General features: G+C 41.0%; 1 protein-coding gene across 1 annotated transcript; it reads right to left on the bottom strand.

The window, feature by feature from the left end:
• Positions 1-4,337: 4,337 nt before the first annotated feature.
• zgc:158258 (uncharacterized protein LOC791186 homolog) lies at positions 4,338-17,442 on the bottom strand. Its single transcript, XM_064298827.1, has 4 exons — positions 17,281-17,442; positions 9,248-9,436; positions 6,250-6,448; positions 4,338-6,078 (listed from the first exon to the last, which is right to left on the bottom strand). Exons 2-4 carry the CDS (start codon positions 9,350-9,352, stop codon positions 4,724-4,726), a joined length of 1,659 nt encoding a protein of 552 aa, XP_064154897.1. The 5' UTR covers positions 9,353-9,436; positions 17,281-17,442; the 3' UTR covers positions 4,338-4,723.
• Between the last annotated feature and the right edge of the window lie 2,668 nt (positions 17,443-20,110).

Here is a 20,110-nt window from a genome sequence, read left to right as displayed (position 1 = left end):
TTAGGGACTGCTGTCTGGTGGACAGGCAGGCTGTCCATGCTCCAAGCTGGTTTTAAGGACAAACTGGTAGACCAGACAAGCTTAATTATGCTGGCAATGTCATGGTCATGATGGGAGATCAACATGCTCATGCTAGACAAGCTGGGTCCATCCAGTATGCAGGTCATCGGCATAACCACCTTCACCAAGGTTGCCTTACAACAACCGCTAAATGGAAACAACTGCAAATAGATTTAAGGCATAAAGGAAGAAAGCAAGCAGTGCACGACTGTATGGCGACGTGGAAATTCAGTGCGTTTCCAAGACAGGTAATACAGAAGACTGACTCGGGAAAGCCGAATGCTTTGACCTTTTAAGAATGATAATATTGTTTGTCCTTGCTTGGCATTGGATTATGTGCATCTAAAAAGCATATTTTTTTCTGCATTGAATGAGTCATAACTTATTAGAAGAGATGCTGAAATCTGTCTTCAGTGCCAAACTGGTCCCTCAGTAAAACACTAGTGTGAGCTCACAAAAATAATAGCAGTCGTATATGTCTACATGTATTGTGCAATGTAATATACACCCATACTTTATGTTTGTCTGTATCCTTGCAAAGACAATATATTTTCTTGTCGAGAGATGCAAATCTGAATCCCAGCTGAGGTTGGCTGTTTAAAGCAAAGCCTATCAATGTACTGGAAAATCAACTCGATGAATGAGGTTTCAGAATTCCTACGATTGAATAATGTGAAAACTGTGGTTGCCCTGTTTGAGGGAGTCACCAAAGCAATTAAATGAGCTCGGGCGACACACTGAACAGGTTCAACTGGTTTAGCTGTCACAGCAGATAAGTCAGTTGGTGCATCAGTCGGGAAAACTAGCATGACCTCATCCTGTTGACAGAACACAAAAGTCACACGTACATTAGATCCTTTGGTTTTTAAATGAAGTGCTGTGTGAACAGAAGCTGAAAGTTTCAGGAGGTCAAGTAATTACCCTTCCGGAGACAATTGCTTGACCTCCAGTGAAAACTTCAACATCAAGCCTCAGAAAAAAGTTCTACATGAAAGCAGTAAAATCTAAGATGCAAAGGACAATGTCTGGGATGTTTGGATTCAGTTGCAGTCTATGTTGTGTACATGAAAAGATGACGCTTCTCCTGTCTTTATAGGTTTAAGTCCTAATCCATAGACTCCCCTGGGTTTCTACAGAGAGGAAAAGAGCAGGGGAAATTATTCACCCCCGTGACACAATTTCTCTTTTCTGTTTAAAACCATGTAAAAATGAACCCAGGATTGCCAATGTTATGGTTAATAACTGCTCAAAAGTATTTAAGTATCACAGTTTGCACAGTGAACAAAATGATCAGGACATAGGATGTGTATGTTACCATTTGTGTAATATTCGGCAGCAGTCTAACTAAATATTAGCCAAATCGAATTCATTGGAGAGAACACAGAAAGGAATGTTCCCACTTGTTATCCATTAACAGAACCTTTCCTGGCTTTGGAAAGCATTCTTTGAATTCTTAAATTAAACTTTGACTCAATTAGGAGACTGTTTTTCCTCTCTAAAATGAGCATTAACTTCATGCCTCACATCTTACAGCAATGTAAGATTTCATACTGGCTCACTTGCTCGTAGTCACAAAACACACAGCGGGACCATACTTCCCCTGACCCATAATAAAATCTAGGCCTTGAATACTGTAGTACAGTATCTGAAGAATGCATGCGACGCTATCATATTAATTGGGCGTGAAACGGAGCAAACCCTCCGTTCTTGCTAGGACACTATTTTATTTTTATTTAAACGATCCGATTTGAACTGTATCTGCACATGGTAGCGGTTGTTTGGCGTGTAGTGGCCATCATTTATGTTTGCCGGTTTGTCAACTCAAACACATACTGTACATCTGTTCAGCACCCTAATGTACTGCAAATAACTTAAACATACACATCTGGTTTCAAAAATTAAATAGATTTATTTTAGTATACCACATCAAATAAACGCAATGTTTAGAGTTGCTACTAACCGTTGTTTTTTCCATGTTCAAACTGGAATGACGTAATATGAATGTCACGATTCTGGGCAATTTTATTGGAAGCGCTGGACAAGAAGAATTGCCTATTTTAGACGGGGGGAGACCGTAGAGCGTAGTCGGTAATATTTTCTTGTACCCAATTAGATATGTGATTATTAAATATAAAGTAGCACCTGATAATACATGTATAAAGATATGTATGTCATACTGCCATATCTTCTGTGAGATAATTGAATATTTTATACAAATGGTATAGTCTGGATAATGTAGAGTATATAAGCAGGTAATTTGTGTCAGTAGGCTTGCTGGCAGTAAGTGTAATTGAATGGGTATAATTGATGTGCGGAGTCTTTTGTGTTGTATATAAATGTTTGTATAATAGGTGGGGGCACTTTTGAAAATAAAACACCCTGCTTTGGTTGCACAAGCTTGAATTTAATCTCCAAAGTTCACTGTAAAATCCACCCACTGGCCATCCTTGTAACAAGGCATGAGGATCGGAGCAGGTCACCATCTCAGATCTGTTATGCATTGTGTAATCACAGTGTCTCTGCATGGCACATCTCTGTGACCTTAGACTGCATTATTTGCAGTTACATATGACGACAACTGGAGTTCATTAGATAGTTGCCTGAAATATATACAGGCCGCCAAGGTGCATTACCTTTTGAAACCAAGCTCTTTGGCACAGAAAACCAGGTGTGAATGCATCACCAGATAATGTGGTTTTCCTCCTGATACATTCCAACATATCTGATTTCAGACTTCAATGATGACGTACAGCCTGTTTTGAGGCAAAGACACATTTTACGTCAGCAAAGATGTAACCACACGTCAAAGATTTGTATCAGCACTGTTCTCCTACTACGGTTTTTCTTTGTCGTGGAATGTCTTTAAAACCTTCCCAAGAAGTGCCTGTGCTGTTCAGCTCGACAGCGCCGTAAAGAGCTGTGGCCCCATCACCACACCAGTCCACACTCTCACATTCCCCTGCTGAAACAGGTTTCAGGTGTACTACCATACAGGGGGCTCTACGCTAACATTTTTTCCAAGGAGCACATCCAAGTTGAAAAATTAAGGAGAACACTAATGCATCCCAATTAGAAGATGTCCTCTTAAATTATTTTTCCGGTTCTCACATATCCATGATGATATGATGTTCCTAAAATGGGAGCGCCATGGAGCCCAGACTATACCAAGGCCTGCCAGGAAAGGACAGGTGCAGAACAGGTGGATTAACAATGAATGAAATTTAACACAATTTACCTCTGGAAACACTTGAACAGGCCAATAACTTTCAAGCAAAATTATAATAATATATAATACCACAACCACCCACCTGCCTTGAACGTGGTCAACATTTTAAAAAGCTCTGGAATTGGATAAAATGGCAATGAGAGCAAAGGGGGGAGGGGGCAAAAAACAATGTAAAGGTTCCATTTTAACTGAAGGCAGAGGGAATAGGGAAACCAGGCATTTTAGTTCGAGGGCTGATTTTGATCGCCAATCATTCTCGCCAGTGGGTTCTCTCAACCTCTCATCTTTCGCCAGCCCTGCAGAGCCAGAGGCCTGATTTTCCAACCACAATTCAGTTCTGCAGCATAGACGGCAACTGTACCGACGCTCGGGTTTGAAAATAGAGGTGAAAACTGACAAAATAAAAATAAAATCATCTGTGGTCAGACACAGGAATGAAAACCACATTGCTCTAACCGTTTTCCTCAATAAACAAGCTGCCGATGCCGAGGAAGTGAAGGAATATTTAATATTGCACCTCAGAGACGTGTTCTGTGAGCGGTGTGGAGAGATTAACAGAGATCCATTGTACTGAATTCATGTCGGAGCGCCTCACTGCTGGTTCTACAGCAGAAGTAAAGCAGTACTGTATGATAGCGTCCATGTTATGGAAGAGAGCAGCTGAAGGACAGATAAGGCATTGATGTGCCAGTGAGTCATTAGCTGGGGAATTCTATAGCTCTTTGTTTAGAACCCTTCAAAACGACTGGCTCGTCCAGTCAAAGGAAACAAATAATGAAACGATGGCTGTGCCCGAGATGGCTGTACCTCAACCTTTGAAAGGATTTTGATTACAGTGATTGATTTCCCAAAAGTCTGTGTTACACTAGCCGTACAGTGTCAATTAGGAATGAGGAGTACAAGGCAACTCATCCATCTCATTAACAAGGCAGTGGTCCACTGAACACAAAGGTAATACTGCAGCCACTGGGAACGACTTTTACATGTCCACAGAAAGATTTTGAAAAAACATTTCCAAGCCATGTAACAAGAGACTAAGTTGGAGAGGTAATGCTGCTTCATGATGCTGTTTATTTAGAAAATCGAAATTTTAACATTTGATTGTACAAATATAGTCGAATTCACAGTAGTTATAAAGACCAAAATGCTATACATACTTTACTGTACATACTTCTACATCTCAGATAGTATGCGTCGTCCATTGAAGGCAGTTTGACAGATAGCATCAGCGTGCTATCAAAGCAAAAGGCACATTCTCCTGTACATAGACATACTGTATGTTGTCTTATCTCCCCAAACTCTGCAGTGATCTCTCATGGCAGTCTCGACAGTAGCGAAGTGGATAGGGAGTCACAGTGCACCCATCTTTCAGAATGGGGCTTGTCCATATGGCTGGGGCTCAGTTTGGGGAGGGTGTAGAGCCCCACGCCCGGGGGCTCAGTCCTTGAGCAAACCAAGCTTCCGCAGGGCTTCACGGCGGTCCTCGCCAGACTTGCTCCGGGGTGTGATCAGCACGCTGACCCCCTGGGAGCGTGGGAGCTTTTGAGAGCTGCTGGCCTGCAGGTGCCTGACACCATCCCCAAACTCAGGGGGCTTGGCTACAGCAGTGCCAGGGGCAGCTGTCCGGGGAGCGTCCCCCTGAATGGTCCTGAAGTCCTTCCCGTTTCCCAGGGAGGCTGGGCGAGGCCGGGTGTTGCGTAGCTGGCTGAGGGAGTCCATCTCAAGGGACTTAGGCAGGCCCTTATCCTGGCCAGAGCTGGTGGAAATCTGGCCCATGGACGAATAACTGAGGCCAGAACCCATGCGCTCAAGAGTGGCAGATTTTTCACCCGTGGAGATGGTGCGAGATGGTCGAGTGACACTGGGGAGCTCACTGCTTGAGCGCTCTCGATACTCTCCATGGAATTTGGGCTGCTGGGCCTCCTTAGCTCGGGGCAGGTTGGGCGAGGACTGGGCTTTAGGTATGTCAATCTGGGGTGGGTCTGTGGAGGCAGGGGTTACCAGCGAAGGGGTGTGCTCCCAGGACCTGTGCAATTTGGGAGAGTATGGGGGGGTGCTGTGGGTGGGACCCGAATCTACCTCGTCATCCTTCAGCAGGCCCAGTTTTCGGAGGGCCTCCATCCGCACCTTCTGGGGGTCCATTAGGATCTTATCGTTGGGCGACGTACAGGAGGAGCTGGTGCTGTGGTCTGGGCTGGACACTGGGCTGGGAATGGGACCTTTTGAGGTCTTTAGGATGATGTTGGAAGGGAGTCGTTTTGGCTTGGGGGCCACAGCCGGCGGGTGGTTCTTTGGTTCATCAAAATCATAAGGGGATGCTGGCGGGGTCTCAGAAGGAGAAGGAGGGCTGTTGCCGTTGTGGGATTGGTCATCGTGGGTAACAGTGAGCAACTTAGCCTCGTCCTTTGACACAGACTTCCTGAGAAGCTGCATAATGTCTCCCTGGGACAGCGGTCGCCTGAGCAAAGGTGTGCTGCCTCCCGGAAGGTCCTCCTGCTCAACTGGCTCATCCCTGAAGTCCGTTGGAGGGGGGATCACCAACACGTTACCCTGGCCGGGGTCAATGTCTGGGCTGACATTAATGGGCAGGTGGACCAGGTCAACCCTGTCTGGTGGAAGGTCGGTCAGGCGGGGGGTTGTGGCTGGTAAGGGGTCAGTCCCTGCCCCCACACCCACCCCAGCTTTGGGCAGGGTGCTGGAGCCATTGTTAGCCAGGACCAATGGAGATGGCACTAGGTAGCTAGAGGCCTTGTGGTCCTTCATGGGATGATTGTAGGGATTATTTGATACATCTGCAACAAAATTAAGAAAATACTCAACAATCTGTCATGTAATGTTTTATGTTTGCTTAAAAAAAAACTTAATACAAAGTTATTACTATCCAGTACATTTCCCCCAATGTTTCCCATGCCTGGAAGGGTGAGACAGGGAAGATGGGGTAAAGGATGCCCCACCCGACTTACCATCCATCCTGCTCTGACCCATGGAGGAGGTGCGCTGGACCATCTTGGCAACCAAGCTGTTAGGCATAGGAAGACGGTCCTCCGGCTCATCGGTGGAAAGGCCACTGTCCTCCTCAGCCTCCAGGGACTCTATGGTCTCCTCCAGGAACATCAGACATGCCCGCTCCTCAGGCGAAAGGTGCTCCAGACTATCATCACTCTATAATGGACACACACATGCACACAGATGAGCACAAACATGCACACAGGAACACACACACATCAAAAACAGGATTATACCACACTGGAATCCCGTGGGTAGAATGGAGGTCCTGCAGTCCGTCATTATTGACTAGACCCATGTGACTGAAAGTTATTACATAAGCCATTTTAACAATCATTTAATGAATGAGACATTGATTGAGGCAGACTATAAATGACCTGGGCCCATATTCATAATGGGTCTCAGGGCCGGAGCACCCATCTTGGGTCGGTTTTGTGGTTAGAATATGGACAGGGGATTGAAAGGTAACAGTGATAACTTCCAGTTGTCTAGGGTCAAAAGTGGTTACCATAACCACTCTAACTGGTATGGGTAAAAGAGAAACTGGTATGGCTAAAAGAGACGGTAGTCCCACACTTCTGACACTGCATCAATGGGAAAAAAATATATTTAATAATATATAATTATAAGAAGTTGCCTTAACATCAGGGAAAGAGCAGCTATTTCATTTTTATCTTTGAATGGTTTTATGCGAACAGTTTAATTCATTCGTGGCCAGTGTTGCATATTTCTTGTATGTAACTTGTTTTCAAAGGGCATGGCCCCACAACTAAGAAGTCCAAAGGAAGGATAGTAGTCTATCAAACATTCGGTCCATTCTGTTGTACACTAAAAGCAAATTCAGAGCTCTTGAGCTTCTTGTTCGACATATCAATAGAACTTGTGCACACAATCAGAAGCAGAATTAACGGGGGTGCCGTGGGTGCGGCACACCCCCTGTGTGCCCAAACATTAACTTAGGCTTAATTCATGAAAAACCTTGTTAAATGAATGTTGACAAGCAACACTTCAAATTGTTTGCATTAAAAATGTATATACATTTTTAATCAGAGTTGACATTGAAATATACAGGATCTTTAAAATGGACTCACTTTCCCTTTGTGTTGTTCTTAGCGTGACACTATTTAACCCTCTGAGGCTATTTACCCATTGTTCTGGCACATATTTTCATTATGAGAACGATGATTATTAAATGTGCTATTTATGAGACACAACAGGCACCTATTAGTACATGATTATAATATAGACCAGGGCTGCCCAACCCTGTTCCTGGAGATCTAGTCCTGTAGGTTTTCATTCCAACCCTCACGAATCACACCCCATTCAACAGCTAAGGATCCTGTTGAGCTGCTGATTAGGTGAGGAAAAATTAGGGTTGAAATGAAAACCTACAGGATGTAGATTACCAGGAACAGGGTTGGACCGCCGAGATATAGGCGTTCTTACCGAATAAAACTTGTTGTGATCACTCTGTAGCCACCAAGTGACAGCAAGCCTGTCATTCAGCAATGTTATTCAGATTTTTGGGTAGGGCTTTTGTGTGGAGCGTGGGGGGTGGGGGGGATCTCATCATGCCTCACACCCATATATGTATGACAGGCTAGCTCCGCCCCTGCACATAATCCTTTGTGCAGATGATAAGGGGAGGTTAGCGCAGCTGTGACGGAACTGTAAACCACCATTTCGAAGCAAAGGACATACAATATGCCACAGAACTTGGAGAAAATGCCTCACTTGTAGTAAATGCATGCATGTAAACGCGACCTAAGAGGTCACATACGTTTACCTTTCACATGGCCCTGATGGAAAGTCAAACTTGCCCACTTCCTGTTCAGAGCAGCTTTTAAATCTAAATTCCACTGTGCAGGGATTTTATTTCAGTGGAAAAACTCCTCTCCCTCATTTGATGTCCTTATGAGCAACAATGAAAGGACTTGCTTTTGATCTTCCTAGTAGAAAACATTGAAGGCTTCACTGTTGGTGTCTTCAAAGACTTCTCGCAAACAAATGGATCTCTCCTACAGATCTTGAAACAAGATCACAGACTGATCTATGCTCTTGAACCCTGCTTTAAAGAAATCAATTGTTTCAAGTGTTGCGTGAGTCCAAATATCTATTAAAACCGCTGTTAAAACATGCGGTTTCATCAGATACTAGTTTCAATGCCAGTCCAAAAAGAATGACAAAAATGTCTTTTGTGTCACTACATGAGCACTACATTGTGTCACACCCAAAACATGAGCCTTCTGGTATTTTTTTCATACAACCACATAACAGATATAGATCCCAGTGAAGACCAAGAGAACATTTAATCTCTGATGTTTCCCCATTTCCCAATAACTAGCTGATTTTGACATTATTCTGACTACAGTATAAGTTAAACACTTAAAAATACTGCTTAGAAAAATTTTCCCATTAAATGTTGTATTCTGAATGTGCCTGGATAAGACATGTGAACATATGAATTTATACAGTGTTTATAAATAAATATGTATACATTTCTACATACATGCATATATATTTGACAGAAACATCCTGTTTCTTGTATAAATGGCAGGTATGTACCATACACTTGTTTTGCAAGCTGCATTTGAAAGTATGATCAGTGTAGCTTATACCAAGAATGATGAAGTAAACTGAATGCTAGTATCAGGAAGAATAGGTTGCGAAGTTCTACTAGTTTCTGAGTTACATTACATTACATTCACTTTGCATACACTCAAAAGTGGATACCATCAGTTCTGTTATTCTCAAGAATACAAAAGACACAGATATCCTCATTATCACCAAAAACTACAGACGGCCCATTTAAAATCAGTAAGTGCAGAGTTAGCCACAGAAACCGATAATTAGTACTACAAACAAAGGCAAATAGCATTACAAATAAAGAGGATGTGTGAGATCACGTGGATGTAACGTGGCAGAGGCTGAAGACATGGAGAGGGCAGAACTCACAAAGACGGAATTGACGCTGACAACACTGTCGCAGCTTCCCGCACTGTCCATGCTGGTCATCGTTTCCATGGCAACGCCGCCTGTCCACGTGTCACTCTCCGGCATCGCACGGGGGCAGGGCAGGGTTGCCACTTTGAAGGCTTCTGCTGATTGGCTGAAAGCCGCAGAGAGCCTCTCTCAGAACCAGCCCTGTTGAGTAGGGAAAGGGGGGATTTTTTTTACTCCAAGGTCAACTCATAGCAATGTACTCCAAAGGGCTTGGAGGTCCCCAATGCTAAAAGCACACACAACTCCTTGAATAAAGACCAGACGTGTTTTTCCCCACTTCAACTGTTAATAGTTTCAGTTCCCATATACATAGAAACCAGCAGAATGCCACAAATGTAAACTATATAGGAGAAGCTGTGGTTGGAGTCTGAGAGAAATGTGCTAAAGCCATGACACAGCACTTTGCAGGAAAATCACAACCATTAACTTCCATTGGCCTTGTATATGCACAAATAAACAGATAATTGTAAAGTCTAATTGTATACAGATTTAGCCTCACCCTGTTCCTCTACATTGCCTGCACTTCACTGATCTCCTTATGGGTCGTTTATAGGAAACAGCAGGATAATTAATAGGCAGGAAACTGCCAAGCATCACAGCAAAGAACGTGTTTTGCAAGATGTATAAACTCTTTGCACTACTAACCACAAGGCTCAGTTTTGGAGCTCATGCTAATCTAAGTTCTTTTCACTGTCGGTGTCGTGTTAATAGCAGAATATGCAACGTGGAAGCAGACTACATTTAAGTTGAAAGCCCACCTTTGCATCTTGGGTCTTGCCTCTCTCTCCTAGCACTTTCTATGACTTTGCAGTCTTCAGCCACGGTTTTATCATTGTAATAAATGTTCTTTTAGCTCTTTTACTAGGTTACATGGCACTTAATGTTAGGATATACAAGTTTTTAAACAAAGAAGCTTTGTTTCAGTTGCTACAGTGAATTTCTGATGACCCACCGCTTAATAACAAGATTTTATCAACATGTAGGCTACCCAGATTTTTAGCACAAGTGTAGCTGTTAAACACTGAAGTTGTAGAATTCACTGTATTTGTGTGTTAATTTGGCAGAGTATGTAAAACAGGATAAACAGATGGATTTTTGCACAATTAAATACTGTGAAAACATTGAATGGGTGTGTCAGGTTAAGTTTTTTCTAACAGCCTAGTTGAGGCTAGCAATGACCATATCATTACCAACTAAGCATGTTCATCACTTTGGTGCTCCCGCACTTCTCAATGAGAGATTGATGAACTTCATTTCAGGTCACTTTAGATAAGGGCCTCATTGTAATGTCATGTTGTTTTGTAGTCGGGAGTTCATGTAATCTTATTTTACATACTACTGTATCCTGCAAGTGACTCTGAGTAGCTGCATCTGCTAAATACATGTAAATGTAAAAGGGGAAGGTAGAACTTTCATTATTATGCAGTAGCCTATACCTGGTTATACCTCACCGGCAGACACAATTATTGACATGAAGCAAGAGTGACATTTAATCCATTTTTCCACAGAACCCAAGGCAAATGGCCCGACTGACCAAAATGCAAGATCAAACAACTTCTAAAACCGGGTAATTAAACTTATCTCCCCTGTCCGGCAATGTGATGGGCCTACAGCTATGTTATGGAATTCCAAACTGGGTAGAAAGTGGGTTTGGAATTCGAAAAAATTGCTGTAGGACCATCCCACTGCTGGAGCAACCCCAAGCAAGCAAGTCCTCAGAGGTGAAATCAACCATCCACCTCTTGTCCATTTTGAACGCACCAGCAAAGCCACTGCAGCTTCTGCTTTGAAAGACTGCTCCTCATGAGTGACATCACAGGCAGACTGCAGACACCCAGGCAAGCAGTTGGCATTAAAGAGTGATGGTAGGGGGAGAGGGTTGATGTGGAATAACTTCACGGTATGGAATATTTCCACAAACAATAAAAAAAGAACAAAATCTGGTTTGTGCTCTAGCAAATAGAGGTTTACAAGAGATTTTTGAAGATAATACTGAAACTAGTTCCCCATCAATTGAGGAACTGGGCAAACAAAGGACACTTTTATCCTCTGCAAGAAAAAGGCAAACAAAACTTTCCTGTTGTTCCTTAAATCATACATGTTCTTCAATCTGAAACAAAGCTTAAAAAAATAATAATATACACCCCTTCATTCTGGAGTAAAAACAGCCTTCCACAAGACTGCATCTCCAAGCCTTTTCTACAAAAATGAGGAAACTTCCTGCCAAAAAAATCACAAATTAAAAACAAAAGTTTTCTATCAGATACTATACAACACCAACCGATGAATGCTTATCAAAGGCATACTGTGTTACATTTCTCATATTAAGGGAAACATTGTGGTTTCAGGGGGTCTTCAATGTGACATAATGATTATTAGGTACTGTATGAGACTATAACATTATGAATGCCATTATGTAAATATTCTGTGTAATGCTAACATTCAAACATTTATTTTCACAAATAATCATATATTCTTCTCTAAGGCAAACATCAGGGGTACAATAATTTAATCAATTGCAATGAAAGCTAGCTAATGTTATTACATTACAATATTGCTCACAAAGGAGTAAGCACTCAATGATGTAGCATTTAATAAGACTCTTAAACTAAGCAGAAGGACAAACACTGTTCCATCACATGGTTGATCTCCTTCGATCACAGTTGTACTATAAACAACTTCAAATAGGCTACCAAATCAAATTAGTTTTTCATAATCGGCTAATAATGATGACCACAGAGACAGAACTTAGTAAGTAATAACATTTAACAACAACCAACCAAAGATGAACCACCGTTAAAGATGATCTTAAGACTTAGGCCAATATTCCAGGGCCCTACCTGATTCTCAGCGTAATATGCTGTTAGTGACAGCGGCAACAAAATGCCATGTATTTGAGACTCTTAATGACATCACCCTTCTCAAGGTCAAGAATTGAAGCCAAAACAAAACAAAACAAAAACCAGGAGAGAAGGAGTTGACCTCTGGAACACATCCTCACGAACTTACCACTTTAACACCAACCAAACCACATCATATACAAAGCATCACCAAATTCCACCTTACTTACGCACATCCTTAAGGGAGCAACAGTTTTGTGGAATTCTGATAGTTTCTTTTCACATAACTAAATGGAGAGCTCCACCCTCCATTCAAATAAAGTCAGTTTGCTTCAACTACTGACATTTCAATAACAACCAATTCAAAACACACGTATCCAAATAACTTGAAATCGAAAGCAGTGTTACATTAATGCTATTCAATCGAGCAATTGGAATACTGTCAGTTAATTGCCTGTGGGTTCAGTAGATCAGAAGAGTTAATACCTCTCAGTAAATCTGGAGTGATGCCAGCCCACCTTCCCCCAAGCAAAACCGTAAAATAATAAGCCAGTTGAGACAGATCCAGGGCAGCCTCTGTAAATGTAATATCACAGTGATAACATTATCTAACCGTTTCGCTGAGCAAATGCTAGCGCGCGCAGAGTGGCACGGAGGTAGATTCAGCTTCACTGACTGCGCTTCGGGCAGATGGACACTGGGACACATTCTAAACTGCACACTTCTGTAAAACACCCCCAGATGGGGTCGGGGTCGGGGGGACACTTGTTCAGCACGGGAGGGAGCAGGGCTCTCGCTGCTCGTAAGCGAGGACTGCAGGCCGCCCCGATCGGTCCGCGATTGCCGTTTCGCTGACGCTAATTAAAGACGCCTCCCGCTGATGGATTTAAAGGCGGACACGAACACAAAGGAAGCCGTAAACCTGCAGAGTGGCTGTGTGTGACAGCTCTCGCGGGGCGGGCTACGCCCATCGCCAAGGTGGCTCTTAATTCACCCGAGGAATGTCACTTTGCCTGCTCCCCTCTTTATTTTTGTAACGCAATGCAGTTATTCATTTAACCAGTGACTTGCTCGCACATGTCAGGCGAAATGAAAACGAAGGGTCTTTGTTGTCCAAGGCCGAGGTCAGAGTTTGTCACCTGCGGTGTCCGTGGATACTGCCTTAGCATAGGCCTACTGGAACGAGGCAACAACAGGTCACGATCACCAAGATCCATTAACTAATTTTGAGGGTGACACTGTGAGGTAAATGTTCTCCCCCGATGAAGAGAAATGCGAAGTATGCTTGACGTCCAAAAAAAAAAACAGTCAGGCAGAGTTAATCATTATAGGAAAATAAAGGCTCATAAACTATGCTGTTATGCAACTCGACACAGCCCATGTGCACACATACGGGGAAAGACTTAAAGTTTAATGTTTAGCTTGCTTCAGCACAACATCGCTTTAAACTGAATGGAGTGGTTGTTTTGTTGCACAATAAGCCACGAGTCAATACAGCATAACCAATTGTCGACTTGAGCTCTGTCGAATAGCCTTTAACACTACGGCACCGTTTCCACCAATACCAGCCCTGGGGACTCCATTTTTCATTCCAAAAAGAGCTCATCTAATTAGGCTTGACAGAACTCTCATTTAGCATTGATCTGGAACTGACATAATTTCACAATTATCAGCTTAAAGGGTCTTTAGGTAAGAACTGTGTAAGCCTAACATTTGGATTTGTGTTTAAGCTAATAGACAGTCAAACATACAGTAAAGTCAGTTCTTAATTTACTGTTAATCAGCTGTGAATCAGTTGAATGAAACTAATAATTTAAAGGTAAAGAAGTTTGATTAGTTCAATTAGCTTATGTGGTACAAATAAGCAACTAATTAAAATTGGTTAATGTAAGCATTGTTCTCAAATCTTTAAATATTAATTTTAAAAACAATATTTAAGAAGTAAAACCTCTGCCTTTTCAGCTGCACAAGCTAATTTCCAAGAACACATTTCCTTCACACAGATTTGAGTGCAGATAATGTCAACAACTAATACAGATTAATATTCCCTTACAGTAGAACAGCCTGTCTAGATGGTCCATCAGGCTAAAGGACTACAGTTGAAGAGTCTCAGTGCTGTGACATGCCCTATGGCCAGAAGTCAAACTCAAAGCCATGCCAGTGCTTACTGTGCCTGGCTGCCTAGCGGGACAATGCATAAGTGGCCAGAGCACCATCAAGGACGGGAGGATTTCAGTCGGCAAGTTATTTCCTGCCTCATCCATGAGTAGGAGCACCTAGTTTATTATGAATACAGTTGCTCATTCCAAATGGAGCATAGCTATAACATAATTGAATGTACACAGGTTTCTACAGGATCAGTACTGGGAAATGCTACACTTGGGAAGAGAGGATTAATACAGTATTCACCATATAATTCTGCACTCTGGGAATTATCATCATTACACATTTCTGACCCTCTGAAACCATTTGATTGGGTCTCTGAATTGTAATGTTCAGGAGCAAACTTCCTGACTATCCAACTTGGTGAAGTGATTTCCAACCTTCTGAAAAAAGTGTAATTTTTTGGGCAATAAATTGTAAAACAAAACAAAAAAAACCTGTGTGTAAACATGTCTTTTTATGACATTTCATCATTTATAAGTACAGGTATGTCTGTATAATAGAAAAAAGTGAAAGGAAAACTGATGTCATGTAATTTATTCCTCAATATCAATGAAAAGGCGATGCTGTATATTTTCAGTAAACGTAATCAGTAGATGAGACGCTTATTATATCAATTTCTTGTGGATTTTTGCTTTTCCATCTAAGTTTGAAGCACCCAACTGCATGCAAATTATACTCCAAATAATACCTTGGAACAAGGAGTTTCTGAAGAGCACAGTTTATGTCAGAGTCACGGCGATGTCCTGAACACATCTTCAGTTTGCTGGTGAATCACATTTGTGCAGCCATTAACACAGTATTCACAGCAGTGACTATTATTTTACGAAGCCACTGAGCCCACTGTCAGCAAGAGTGATGCCATACCTGCTGACCAATATGCCAAGCACTGGCCCATGTCACAGTATATCCAGTCGGCAGCAAACCTGTCGTGAGTTCAGGTCAAGTAAATACACTTCCTTGTAAGCCCCTGGGACAAGAAGCTTCTTCACAGTAATGTGCAATAGTAGGTCCATCTTCTACAGGTAGTGAGGGAACACCAGAATAATCTACAGTCCTCAAGGTAGAAGATTCAAGAGACTTAACAACATGTTATCCAGCAGTGTTAAACATCACCAATTAGCTTATTTTCTCTTCTCTTTATTTTCTCCAAAGGCCTATTCTGGGAAAGCAATTACTCAAATAGTTGGATGGGAAAGGCAAGGAGAGACAGATCTCCAGTACACTCATTCATGTAAAGCACCGTGGACAGAATGTGGAGCCCATCCTTGTATTCCTGGATTCAGGCCCCTGGCTGCTTCTCTTCTCTGCCTGACCTCCTTGCTGCTTTCTAACATGTACTACAGTATTACGCAACAAGCTCAGATATCAGGCACAAATAATGTGCTTTCTTTTGCATGCAACTAGGAAAGAAATCTAAGGAAGCAAAGCCAGGCATGGCAGGGCACACAGAATCAGATAACCAACTTTCAATGTAAACCACCAGCTCATAAATCTAGCCTTTTACAATTCATGTCTCTTAAATCTTTTAAATATATAATAAAATGATCAAATCACGGGATCCTTATACTATGAGTGTGGGACTTCCTGATTTTTATAATTTGCTGGCTTGATTTTAACCGTATTGTTTAACTGCAACTAAATTTTGAGAATTAATTTTAACACCAGCAAACGTCATCATGTTTTATATCTGAACTTTCTTTACAAATACATTGAATATTATGCTAGCCCTCTAATATTATGCTAGCCCTCTCCAAAGATGTATAATAAACTCATAAGAACGTAATTACATCCTAACAATAGTAACGGATACTACGCTGGTCTTATCTAAGTAGTTTAGTGTTATGACCCCAACACATGAATGTTTAATGATAGGTTCACACTGCCTGCCAAGTGATAATATTACATAAACGGTATAGGATTTCACTCACTGGAGTGTAAAGTTTTACAGCAAAATTACCGAGATTATCCGCTTGCTTTTCATTAATGACAACCCAATATAATTTAGAAACAATGACTCGATTTCAATTAATCCCATTTTGACAAATTAGTCTGACAAACAAAACGCCAGTTTAAGTGAAATCTTAGGTTTAAATCGTCTGGGAGATGTTGGGGGAAAAAAAATCGAGATTCCACCTGCCATTCTCTGATCTGCACATTAATCCCTTTCAAGGGAAACATTTGCCACTAGATTTAACTCGTTACATGAATTAAAACTTTGACTGATCCGAATGCAAATATGGGAAATTCACAATGGAATGTTTAGCTATTTTGACATAAGGCAAGACTTCAGAGGGTAACATTTTCCTCTTCTTGGCAAGAAGGTGTCTAATTATGAACATTTAACAGCTCATTACAATTCAGAGGTTGCGATATTGGTTAGAATGAAAAGCAGCTTAAGTCAGAACAGGGGTGCGATGTGTTGGATAAACCCTTCTGCACAGTACTTAACAGAAGTGAAACAATATTTGACGTGGAGGTTTCATGAAACAGAAGCAGGATTCTATTCGGAATATGTATAACAATATAAAATAAAATGTCTACACTTGAGTATTGGTAGGGTTACCAAATCGATTGGTCGCAATGTAACGACAAATAGCCAAGCAACATTTAGTTAGCTACAAGTTCCTCTTGTCATCATGCGAAACTGAAACATTCAATGTTCGTCTACTTATTTAGAAGTAGACTACTTCCACATTTTAAAAGACACTAGTTTAAATTCCCATTGAAGTCCACTTCCGCAAATCTATGATCTCGTAAACGAAAAAACGTTAAGAAAATGTGCCCGACCTGTGGTATCAATGCGTCAATTTCTTCAACAATGGATTTGCAATGTGAATTTATTACCATGACAGAAGATTGTCATAGTAAATGGAGTACAGACACCTAAGACACGACTTTCATTAGCCTGCAACTAAAAGGACAATCAACTTTTGAAAAACGTAATTCCTTGGTGAAATATACATTAATACGATGACTTACCGCAATATGTCTTAGACTGCTAACAGCAGCCTACTTTCAGGGTCTTTATTCCAAAAGTTAGTTATCTACCATAAACAAACTTCCCTTCGCAGTGCCAGGTTTCCTGAAGCTGAAAAATGAACAGGTGAACACACAAGATAAGTCTTTCCTCTTCAGTAGAGTCACTTTTAGCCAATGAGCGCACGCCGGAACTGCAGTCTTCCGCAGGTGCAGCCAATGGTAAACTGTAGTCTACTACTTGAACATATCTATGGGGTGGTTCTCTTATCTCGAAATACCTGTTTTTTCTTGTTTGTGGATAAGTTGATATGCCAAATAACTAGTGTTCTCAACATTCAAGTGATTTGGAAAATTGTTACATGGCTGTGCAAAAAATTCACAATAATTAATTAATACGAATAGTTAAAAAATAGACAACGCAACGAATGTGGACGTGTGTTGCTATTATGCAATGTTACCTGCGAGGCAAAAATGATAATATTAACCTTGCATTGAAGCGATAAGATCAATTTCTTGTGGAACCTCTCTTGTCTCGACAGCCTCCGTCTATGTAAGTAAATCTACTTTGCATACAGAGATTTTATTTACTTTAAAAAAAATTTTTTTTTAAATCACTGATAGTTATTTTCAATTATCTATATGGTAACACCACAGCTAATACAAATAATATATTCACAATCCTGGGAGAAAGCCATAATCAGGTTTTGTGTGTGTGCACCAGTGCATTTTTAAATCCTTAAAATAGGATATATACAGGTAATAATGGAAAGACCCATACATAAAATTTATATTTCTACTGAGATACACACATCTTTAAGACATTTGAAATAAATATTACAAGTCAACCATTAAACTCATTAGTCAAGGCAATGGACTGGATACTTTTTTGAAAAGTAAACATGACCATATTTCAGGTGTAATAGCACAAGTATTATTCCCCACATACCAGTTTTCAATAAAGACTGAAAGGATCACCTAAGAGATGTTGAAACACATTAAGGAGAGTTTAATGGTTGCAATGTAAATGTATACAGGATAGAGACAAAACATTTGGTGTAGCTATATAAGTTAATGGGTCAAATATTTTCTGAAAATTCTAATGAAACAATATACAAAGAATCAAAATCAGAAACAAAACAGTAAAATGGCATTGGCCTTAAAGCTGATACACAAGCCAATTATTAACTAGGTTGAGAGAGGAGGTCTTGTTTACACATGCTTGAAACATGAGATCTAGTGGATAAAGTCTCAAAATCTGAACATATTACTGTAACATCCCCAATAACAATATTTTAACCCAGTATTTCAGCAGATAATGCAAATTTGCCATGGCACAAAATGACCCCAAATGAGTGTTAATGATTTGTGCTGCTGGAGCAAAGAGCTTATTGAAGCTGTAGCACTTGTGTTTACACAACACATTCTCTGCACTATTCTACTGTACACATTACGACAACTGCACATCATGTTCTAAAATGAGCCCAGCTTTCAACTCAGGTCAGTTGAACTGGCAGTGCAGATAAACACCTTCAGTTACCTCTGAAATATCCTACAAGTAAAGATTATTGATATGTATTTCCTGGTCATAATGTAAATAGTGACACATCGCCAAGATTTTTCAGATACTGAACGGTGGGTGTGCCTCATATGGAATACCATTAAAGGAGGAGTGCACAACCCAGAAACTGACAGGGCATACCCTAGAAACAAAAACATTAGGCACATTCCACTACATCCTTGAAAAAAAGCTCAATGTATTGTGATTCTTTTTTATTTCCATCTAAAAATCATTTTACTGCTTCAAATGTCAGGATTTAAATGGAAACAAGTTCAATCACAGTACACTGTGCTTATGGTTAGCATCTTTTCATTTTCCAGACAATATTCAAACAGACACACCTTGTGACTGTAATGAATTAAGAGCTGTTTGAGAACTACAGCTCTTGATGGCTACGTGTCCATCAAGGTATACCTGACCATTCCATGTGAGCATGTTTTCTATGGGCCAGGAAACTGTGAGGAATGTAGTATTGGACAAGCACGGGTCTGTCCTTTATGAAACACTGGTAGGGCCTACAGCTCCACTCTTGTGGTATAGAGGAAAAAACCCTCACGTGTTTTCTCTATACCACATATAAACATAAGCCAGAAGTCTTTAGGTGGTTGTCTCGAACAGTTACTGTCCAAGTGACTCAAAACTGTCCTGTACTTCCTTTTCCAATTGTACTATGAGGTTAGGGATTGGTCAATTGTCTAATAAAAATAAACTGGGAGTGGCCATGTAAGGTTGTTTGTTTGTACTACTTGTGTCAAACATAGACTGATTACAGATCAACCTTGGTGAGAAATGTCTTGTCTCCTATTGGTATAAAAGGGATTATATGAGGAAAAATAGCTAAGTACTTAATGGGCAGAAGTTGGGGTGTTCTACATGACCAGCCAAAGTTGACATGCTACTGTTTGGTGGAACTGATCATAAATACAGGAATAAACAGTGGATTTTAGTGGAGGGGGTATGGGGGTGAATTCCTCTTATGTGAAGATTCAAAAGGTTGAATATGTGGCTCTGCATGTGTCCAGTGCTACATGCTGAAAATAGATACATAATTATAGAGACACAGACGGAGACATGGTCACCTACCTTACCCTGCAGTCAAAGCAGAGCGAAAATGCATGCAGATTCAATGATTATGACTCATTGGGCATAAATGTCAGTCACCCTACAGGATATTTCCTATTGAATATTACTGAAAAATATTATGAATACAGACAAGACAGGACACTGCAGTGTGCTCGGTATTTTGCCGGCCGTTTTTATAGGGGTCAAACT

Source organism: Anguilla rostrata, chromosome 11 (assembly GCF_018555375.3).
Source record: "Anguilla rostrata isolate EN2019 chromosome 11, ASM1855537v3, whole genome shotgun sequence".
Lineage (NCBI taxonomy): Eukaryota > Metazoa > Chordata > Actinopteri > Anguilliformes > Anguillidae > Anguilla > Anguilla rostrata.
The sequence above is the reverse complement of the archived record's forward strand: the minus strand, read 5'-3'. Positions and strand labels throughout refer to the sequence as shown.

Coding starts and splice junctions, on each gene's coding strand:
- zgc:158258 (XM_064298827.1), bottom strand. CDS start 9,352: ATGCCGGAGAGTGACACGTGGACAGGCGGCGTTGCCATGGAAACGATG. Junction 6,449..9,247: donor TCAGCGTCAATTCCGTCTTT/GTGAGTTCTGCC, acceptor TGTCCATTATAG/AGTGATGATAGTCTGGAGCA. Junction 6,079..6,249: donor GGGTCAGAGCAGGATGGATG/GTAAGTCGGGTG, acceptor ATTTTGTTGCAG/ATGTATCAAATAATCCCTAC.